Source organism: Hippopotamus amphibius, chromosome 12 (genome assembly GCF_030028045.1).
Source record: "Hippopotamus amphibius kiboko isolate mHipAmp2 chromosome 12, mHipAmp2.hap2, whole genome shotgun sequence".
Taxonomy (NCBI): domain Eukaryota; kingdom Metazoa; phylum Chordata; class Mammalia; order Artiodactyla; family Hippopotamidae; genus Hippopotamus; species Hippopotamus amphibius.
The window spans coordinates 70,257,784-70,267,663 of NC_080197.1; the positions used below are offsets into that span (position 1 = coordinate 70,257,784).

Here is a 9,880-nt window from a genome sequence, read left to right on the forward strand (position 1 = left end):
GAATTCGTGTGAAGAACAAAGAAAGGTAAAGGTGATAGAAGAGGAATAGTTCCTGAAATCTAGATATCTAGAGCTTCTCACCCAGAAATGTCGTTATGGGCTATTTTGTGATGTTAGAAGAGGCTGATTTGAAAACCCTTGTTTGTTCAAAAAATCATGTTCTCCTTGAAACCATAACCAATAATCAAACAAAAAGAAAATGTGCCAAGTCTGGTCTCAGGAAAGTGCTTGATTCCAGTTAGGAAACAGATTGAAAGGCACAGACCTGGAAATATTATGGAGGAATATTTATGTATATTATATAACAGGAGGAAAGGGAAAAGGGCGTTAGGGAAAATTCCAGGCTTATAAGAATGCTTACAAGAAAGATGCTTTTGAGAAAGACATAGTCAAGCCAGTTATATTACATCTTTTGGTTTAGGGTATAGAAAAAAGTTTTATCTGGCTAGTACGTCACTAGAAATCATCCCCAACTTGGAGAAAGGTTATGTTTATTTATTCGGACCCCAGTGACTTTCCCCTTAAAGCAATGTTGTGAATGATGATTAGGTACTCACACCCCTTCGCAAAAGCCATTCATCCATAACAGTGCTAAATTATGTGACTAATGTTAGTGTTATCACTATAGTGTGTGATGTGGTTACTAAAATTTGCTTGTTATATGGCTTAGAAGACCTTTATGGGCTGACAGTAGTACGAGTGCTAATTTTTTCCAGCACTTGCTATGTGCCAGACACCAAGCTAGGTATGTTTTAAAACTATAGTAGGATAGCACTTATTGTTTTTCTCATACCAGACAGATTGACTTGTAATAACTCATTTAATTCCTCTGCATATATTACCTTATTTAATCCTCATAATAATCAAATGAGATAGGGACTAATTATCCTTATTTTACAGATGAGAACACCGGAATCAAGAGGGTTTGATAACTTCTCACAACTAGTTAGTGAGTGACAGAGGTTGGACTCATACTTCAACGGTCAGCTTCAAAGCCTGCACACATAAGCAGTTTTCGATATTCCTATATTGTGAGATGAAAAATAAATGTTTTTCAGCAGAAGATTATGTTCTGGGTGTGTAGGTTCATCAGATTTAGCTAATAAAAATACAGGATACCAGTTAAATATTGTATGGAATATTGCATGGGACATACTTATGCTAAGAAATTAGGTTATTTATCTGAAATTCACGTTTAATTGGGTATCCTGTATTTCATCTGCAACCCTATCTGGGTGGCACATTATGAGAACATGTCTTCTTTCTCTCCGGTTTTCTGTTTCCCCTACCGCAGTCATGCTGGTGGCTACCTGGGCCTTATGTCGTTCTAGAAAGCACCATGTCTACACCAGAGGCCTAGCTTAGAGCCAGGAAGCAAGATAGGAACTCAGGAAGTTTCTGAAAGAACCTATATGACCTCTTTAGCCGTTTGTAAATTCAGGGATGTGTGTAAGTTCAGGACTTCAGGATAGATTGCCCTGTAAACTCTGCCTGCTGGTAGTGGTAGGCTGGTCAACATCAAACAACTAGCTCTTCAGGGAAAAAACCTATTTGTGGTGTTTGTCAGTTTCATGTTGTGAATATTCCTACCACTGCTGATTCATGATTCCATCATGATGTCATTGAACTTAGAGTTGGGAAGGAATGTGCGCAGCTGGCTCTCAGGAGCCCCATGCAAGCCAGTCCCAGCCCACCTCTGTTCCATTCTTGTTTCATATATAGGCAAATCAAGCCTACGTAACAGTGAAAGATTTAAGGAAAATATCTACCACCATCATATTTCCTAAATTACAACAATTAAAATTTAAAAGAGAATTTCCTACTTGGGATAATACCATTGATCAAACTTTTTCTGCACTTCAATCAAACTGAAGTCTAGAATTCTGCTTTCATTCCTTATTTAAAAGGCAACAGTTAATCATCTGTGATAATGAATTTCCAATACTCTCAACATTCTTTATTCTGAAGAAAGGCTGTATTGCTAGACCAGCATGTCTACTGCACTTTTGATGCTAAGCCTCCATGCAATATATAGTGGGAGTGATTTTTTCCCCCCAAATGCTCACTGTGTCACATATTTCTGAGCTAGCATATTGAACAGATGTATCTGTGGGTAGCAGGAGGCTGTGAGGGAATTTTATATTCCTGTGCTTGATTGAGAAGTCCACGTACAGCCAGTTTGGCCCTCTGAATTTACATCCAGCCCATTGTGGGCATGAAGTGCCAGTGGTGGTTAAACACATTGGCTTTGGAGCAAGGCAGTCCTAGGTGACCACTTTCCAACTGTATGACCTTGGAGAAGAACGTCAGTTTTTTTCATTTGTGAAACAGGGCTAACGATATTACCTACTTTGAAGGGCTACACATATGAAGTATGTGACACATAGTAAGCACAAAATAAATGCTGACTCTTGGTGGTATTAATGTTATAACTACTGTCATCATTGTAATTAATCTCACTGCTCATTGGTAAACACCCTGTATCTGCTTAGGTGCAGCATATACTTCCCGTTCTACAGTAAATGCTTCCGTTCGTTTTGGTCTTTTTTTCCAACCAAATCATATAAAAATTCAACATTATAAAATTCTAGTTTGCCATTAAATTTTTATCAGAAAAAAATGTTCTTCCTATATTGTGAGAATATCTGTGAATCTTTATAATTCAGGAGGAAAAATCAGTTGTTAGGGTTTTTGAGTCTAGAAGAAACCTAACCAGCAACAATGTGCTTATCCAGGAATAGCCACTGGCGAACTGAAGTAAACGGAGTTCCCATCTGTGTCTCTCTGTTCCTCTTTGTGGTCCTCTCATTAGTTTCTAAGCGTCCATACATTCAGCCATCCATCAAAATATGATTTTCAAAAAGTTAAAATCATGACTTTCATTCAAATATAGAATGAACATAATGTCAAAGATTTATTGACTTACTACTGAAGGAACTGATGATATAAAAAGGTTGCTTCCAAGAGCATTTGAATAAATGCATATTTATAGAGGTTTTTGTTGTTGCTGTTTCCTTACACAGTGTAAGCATGAGATTGCTAGGAGTCACAGAGCTGGTTACTGTCCTACAGAACAATAAGTCTATAACCTTTGGGGTTATTTTTTCTGCTAGACAGAAATGTGCGTGTTAGCATGTAATGTCTGGGTGCTAGTCATATAATAAATAGCAAAGTTCTATTTACTACATGACTATAGTAAATATAGTCATATATTCTTCAAGCACAGATACATTCTTCCAGAGGATTAAATAATCCTTGGGGAAGCCCATTTGACCATGTCCTAGCATGACATTAAAAAAATATTTATTCAGTAAACCTTTATTAATATCTATATGCCCCAGGGGCATAAAGACACAGTCTCTGTCCTTAAGGAACTCATAACCCAACAGGAGAGACAACATTCAAAATAAAAATTACAGTATAAAGTTATATCATTTTATATACAGACCCAGGCTCTCCAGGGTCCCATCATTACCGAGGTCCCGCAGTCCCTAGCTCTATACTATGTCAACCCATCCACCATTTTCCCCACCTGTATATTAAAACACACCTCTTAAAGCCCCATAGATGAATGATTCCTCTGTTAGATAATCTATAGATAGAGATGTATTTTAATAGGGGCCCTCAATATCAACCCAGTGGACTGTGTCATGTGGCAGTCTCAGAGCTGGTTGGGAAGAGATAGGTTGAGCAGGAAAGGTGAAGAAGTCTTTCCTGTCACAGCTAAAATTACTGAATATGGATGACCCCGGAATAATTACTATTTCCACAGCCCTTGTATTTCAGAAACACAGGGGAGCAGGGGAGACCTTTCTGAACTTTTACTTTGGGACCCTAGAATTTAGTTATAATATGGCAGGCCATGTTTTCTGGGAGGGAGAGTACAGGAGGCTGTCTGAGGTTGCCTAAACCCTTAAATGAGGGTAGACCTAGGTGACTTCAGTTTCACCTGCCCTGCTTTTCTCTTTTCGCTGTCTCCATGGTCACCAGCGTTTCAGCTCTGATAACACATGGTGATTTTCAATCTCTGCAAGTAATTCTCCTAGCAGAGCCACCTAGAGTAGGAGGCCTGTATTTCAGTTCTCTGTCCTTATGGAGTCAATTCACTAAATAGCTAATAAGCGATTATTAATGTAAAGAACTTCATTGGAAGCTGTAGAGCATGGACAATGAATAACGCCCTTTTCCCAGGACCCCATAGTTAATGGGAGCAGGCAGAAACATGGAAGCCGTTCTAAAGCAGTGATTGTTAATCTGGGCTGCACGCTGGGATCACCTGGGGAACTGAAACATCCCGATACCCAGGCTGCACCCCAGAGCAATTAAATCAGAATCCCTGGGAGTAGGACCCAGGCATCAGTAATTTTTTTTAAAGCTCCCCAGGAGAGTCCCATGCATTGCTAAGCTAGAGAACCGTGGCTCTAAAGCAAAACAAACTGGGAAAAGGAGTACCAAAGTGCTCTGTGAACAAGGAATCCACAGCCATTCTGCACATGTTAATATTCTTATCCACTGTGTGACCACATTTCCACTCATTAATGCGGAAAATGTAACCTCTCGTAACCATGGGGAAAATGTAGGTCAGTTTGATTGCAGGGCATTTAAAGACTGTATAGTCTAGGAGGTATGGTCTGCAGAAAACTATACCTCTAAGGGGAAAAGGGCCCAAAAAAGGTCAGCCCTAGAAGGATGACCCCCAAATTATTCCACGCACTATCTCCCTCCCTTGGAATGTTTTGTGCTTTTTAAAAAAACCCTTGTGTTCCTGAAGAAGGGACCTTCATCCTCCAGGTCCACAGCTCACACTTCACCTTCTTTGTGAAGGCTTTCCTTTTCTTCCCTCTATCCCAAGCAAAATTGGGTCTACTTCTCTCTGCTACTTTTTTAGCTCCTTATCTGTTAACTATAATTATTACAGAATTTAGTTACAATACGGCAGACAGCTTATTTATACATTTAATAGGGCTTTGTTTTCCTAGTACCTAGCATAGTTTCTTGGTGTATTGAATGAGTAAACAGAGCAGCAGCATTTTTAGGTACAGTCAGAAAAGTCATGCCGTCAATCAGGGGAGACCTAGACTCAGGAACTCCTCAGTCTCCCGTGTCCCATTTCTGAGTGGCGGGATCCTCAGTTTCCAGGCGTGTGTGGGGTGAGGGTGCGGTGGTCAGAGAAATCGGCAGACACACTAGGTGTAAAGCAGCTGGAGGAAAGGATGGAAGAAGGCCTCGCAGCACTTTGGTGATAGTGGTGATCTTGCATTTCATTTGCAGAGTTTTGCTGTGAGAGGAAGAAAGAAACAGAAGGAAGTTCACAGGTTTGAAAGTGTGTGTAACTACGGAAAAGTGCCCGTGCCACCAACTCCTGTTTTATTTAGGCCACAGGCATCCTCCAGGAGTTTAGAACAGCTCTCTTTATCAGGGAAAATTGCTTGTCTCTTTTATTTTTAAACTTTAAATCTTTTTAAAAAATTGTAGAGTTTTTTTTTTTTTAATTTTACAGATTTTACACATATAAAGGTGAAAAGATTATTTCAATTTTGTAAGGATGACAGTCATGCATTCCAGATTTTCTAGGACAGTGCTAATTTTAGATCTTATGTCCTGTTTTCAGACTGTGTATCCTAATTTTTTACATGGAAAGTATGATTGCTAGTCTTATGATTTACTATCAACCAGCCAGCCATGCTTAAAGGTCTTTTAGTTATTAAAATGGCTAATACCTTACATTTCTCTTTGAGAAATTAAGTAGGGCTGCTTCATGGACAAAAAAGTCTTGAAGGGAACATGGACCTGACCTTTAGTATATTGCCCTGAGCTCCAGACTTTTGTTGAATGTGGTTTCTTGGTGGGGACAATATATGTTAACACCCTCTCCCTACCACAAATCATTGCAAAAAACCCTTCAAGGAAAAATGGATCATTAAGAACCGCTTTTTCATAAAGAACTGTTCTTTAATCGTACCTCTAGACCCCAGAAACGTTTCTGTGTGAGGTGTAGTGACAGGAGCCCCTGGGAGGGGCAGGAGGCCCTGCTGAGTCTGTGGCTGGGGTGCCCTCCCCTGCACCACCAGCCAGGTGGAAGCACTCTGGTTATTGTGGATCAGTTGCTGTGCTTTCTCTTTCTGCTTAATAGATTCAGAACAAATTAAACCTTAATGATCTGACTGCAGCAAAAGTCGCCTCAATTTTAATTGAACGGCCCACAATGATACAGTCTTTTTGCCTATTAAAAGGTATGACTTTTTTTTCCCCCTCACTGAATAGTAGGGAAAAAAAAGTTAAAATACAGGCTAGGTAAAGTGAGAGTTGGTTGCGTATAATCATCTGAATGCCATGAGGTTTCCAGTAACCTGGTTGTGTTCACTGGGGGGCATCTTGTATACTCCTCGGTCAGTGTCATTTTATGAATCGCTAACAACAGAAGAGCATCAAAATATGTCATTGACAGGTGACACATCCTCTTCTGGAAAAAAGGCTATGTTTATGTGTCATTAAATGAGGAGCTGCCTCTGGCTCATGTGAAAGTGTTGTGTTTGCTCCATGTGCTCCCATAATGCTTCTGTAATGGAAATTCTGCAGTAAGTAAGGACAGGGTCCTTCCCGGTAGCCAGCCAGTCTGTACTCACAGATTCCTGTTAGCTATTTCCATAGCTGACATCTGTGTGTTTCCATCTGCTCAAGTTTTCCTCCCTTGCAGCCTCGTTACTTTAGTGTTACAACATCCAGGAACTTCTCATATAGCTCCCAGAATTCCCGCAGCTCTTCATCTGGGGGTGACACCCTGATCATGAGCCAGGTTGGAGCTCCCTAAGCTGCTTTGATCCACAGGGCATGAAGGGAACAGGATCCGTGCAGGAGTGGGGCTTGCTATGAGTTCCACCACATTTGACTAACGGTCAGGAGATGGAGAGGCCAGGGAGAACCTGAGCTGAGATCAGCTGAAACAGTCCTAGAATGAAAGAGAAAGGGGGCCAGAGCTTTTTCAGGGTAGTAGTCATGTTTTCCTGCCAATGCACAAGTCCTACTCGTTGACAGTTGACAACCCATCTAAGCGTCAGATAAGATTGTTAGCCTTATGAATCAGTCCGTGTGACACCGTTTTAACAGGAGGCCTCATTCTTCTTTTCTTATCCAGAACTAAGAGGGAAAAAATGAATATGGTTTTTGCTCACAGAATGGATAACAGCAAGCCGCCTTTGGTTGTTCCTACACTTCTGGTGCCCCTCCAAAACCACAGCTGCACAGACACAGCCGCCCTTCTGCTGAGCCGAGACCTGACAGAGCTCTACGAGGAGCCCGGCTTCAGGAGCAATGAAACAGACCTGCACTACAGACCGAATCCCGGGGAAGTGGCCACAGCCAGCATTTTCTTTGGGGCCCTGTGGTTGTTTTCTATCTTTGGCAATTCCCTGGTGTGTTTGGTCATCCACCGGAGCAGGAGGACTCAGTCCACCACCAACTACTTTGTGGTGTCCCTGGCCTGTGCCGACCTGCTCGTCAGCGTGGCCAGCACGCCTTTCGTCCTGCTGCAGTTCACCACTGGCCGTTGGGCCCTGGGCAGTGCCACGTGCAGGGCCGTGCGCTACTTTCAGTATCTCACCCCGGGCGTCCAGATCTACGTTCTCCTCTCCATCTGCATAGACCGGTTCTACACCATCGTCTACCCGCTGAGCTTCAAGGTGTCTAGAGAAAAAGCCAAGAAGATGATTGCAGCATCCTGGATCTTTGAGGCAGCCTTCGTGACCCCCGTGTTCTTCTTCTACGGCTCCAACTGGGACAGTCATTGTAACTATTTCCTCCCCTCCTCTTGGGAAGGAACTGCCTATACCATCATCCATTTCTTGGTGAGCTTTGTGATTCCATCCATCCTCATAATCTTATTTTACCAGAAGGTCATAAAATATATTTGGAGAATCAGCACTGATGGCCGAACGGTGAGGAGGACAATGAACATCGTCCCAAGGACAAAAGTGAAAACCATCAAGATGTTCCTCATTTTAAATCTACTGTTTTTGCTCTCGTGGCTTCCTTTTCATGTTGCTCAGCTGTGGCACCCCCACGAGCGAGACTGTAAGAAAAACTCCCTTGTTTTCACAGCTATCACATGGGTATCCTTTAGTTCCTCAGCCTCTAAACCTGCTCTGTATTCCATTTATAATGCCAATTTTAGGAGAGGAATGAAAGAGACCTTTTGCATGTCCTCGATGAAGTGTTACCGAAGCAATGCCTACACTATCACAACCAGTTCAAGGATGGCCAAAAAAAACTATGTTGGCATCTCAGAAATCCCTCCCACGGCCAAAACTATAACCAAAGACTCAATCTATGATTCATTTGACAGAGAAGCCAAGGAAAAAAAGCTTGCTTGGCCCATTAATTCAAATCCGCCAAATACCTTTGTCTAATTTCTCAGAATTCTTTCAATTATTGTTATGCACCAGAGATTAAAAAGTTTAACTATAAAAACAGAAGCTATTTATATATTTTTTCAATCAACTTTCTGAGGGAAATGTTTTATTTTGTAAAATGCACTCACTATTGATTTTAGTTTTTGTGTTTTTTTATTTTAGTTGCTTTTTGTTTTAGAGGAAGCTTTTGCCTTGAGCTTATGGTCAACAGTCCCTTTACTATATCAGTTACATGCATTAAAAAAAAGAATGCTTTCCTACTTTTTATTTACCATTAGGTCCAAATAGCATAAACCATGTATACAGCCTTTGATTAATGATCCAACCTGGTTTTATTCTGTTTCCTTTTTCTCCTCCCTACTGAAATTTTGTAACTGGGCTTCTGTTCCAAATGAAATCTCCTGTGTGACACATTTCAGAGACTTGTATTTCCTTCTACTAAGCAACATTAAGAAAGTGTTAATATTGTATATGTTTTTACATTACCTTCTGTCCAGCTGTGTTCTGGAAAGCACTCCATATGTTGGAATATACTGAAACTTTCTGAGTAGTCTTCTGTGATCGAATTATAATCAGGATTCTTAGGGAAAGAAAGCTTATAGCGTTGCTTAATTTCGGTCTCTGTCTCTTTCATTTTCATCCTCCTTTAACCTCACCAGCTGATGATAAGCAGCTTGAAATATCTGAAGTTGCCGTGCTGTTTTCCTCACATCTGTGTCCTCTCTAGGCTGTGTACAGGATGTTTCTCTCTCTTCGGAGTTAAACTCAAGCAAATGAGCAGGAGCCTTAGCTGGGCAAGCCCAGAAAATGCCAAAGGGAGAAGTGCAGAAGGCATCTCCCTGTGCTCTGCAATTCAGGCAGATACCTTTGGCCAGCACTGCCCCTGTATACTAGGACAGCAAGGGCAAGGAGCAGTTCCTTCTTTCTCCTGGACATTCCGACATGAGGCTGTTTCTCCAGCCAGTGCTTCCTGCCCTTCATCTCTCTCCAGGATACATCATCATACCCTTACCAAGCACAGACTCTTCTTTGACTGTGGTAACTCAAGATTTTCTTCTCTGGTTGCCAGGTCTCCATTATTTCAAATCTAGGACCAGCACATTTTTAGGAATGTACTTATTTCAGCAATAACAGGTTTACAGACAAGACTGGTGTGCATTTTCGCACCCTAGTTAGGAATTGCAAATAGTAATATCAATTGTTTGGCGATTTTACCTGCATTATCTCACTTTATCCTCTCGAATATCCTGTGATGTTCATATTATCATCTCTATTTTATAGATGAGGAACACAGAGGTAGGTGACTTGCCCAGGTCGGAGTGTGACCGAGCTGGTTTTCACATTCAGGTCCCCTAACTGCAAGTCTGCTGCTCTTTCCTTGACATGAAAGGTGTCTCTCTAGGGAACACATGAGTAGCCAAACCCATCCAGACTCTGTGGGCCTATTGGCTGCTGCCTCGGTGGAAATCTGA

At 41.4% G+C, this 9,880-nt stretch overlaps 1 protein-coding gene across 4 annotated transcripts in view; it reads left to right on the forward strand.

Annotated features, from left to right (window-relative positions):
- The window catches only part of GPR19 (G protein-coupled receptor 19), a 31,252-nt gene extending 22,448 nt beyond the window's left edge, over positions 1-8,804 (forward strand). For 2 of the 4 annotated variants that reach the window (XM_057703156.1, XM_057703155.1), the window contains exon 4: positions 7,136-8,432. In XM_057703156.1, coding sequence (XP_057559139.1) covers positions 7,152-8,405 — 1,254 coding nt within the window. In that variant the 5' untranslated portion in view covers positions 7,136-7,151 and the 3' untranslated portion in view covers positions 8,406-8,432. Of the gene's footprint in view, positions 1-7,135 lie in introns of all 4 variants that reach the window. The other 2 variants (XM_057703158.1, XM_057703157.1) reach the window with 2 other exon arrangements.
- Positions 8,805-9,880: the final 1,076 nt, after the last annotated feature.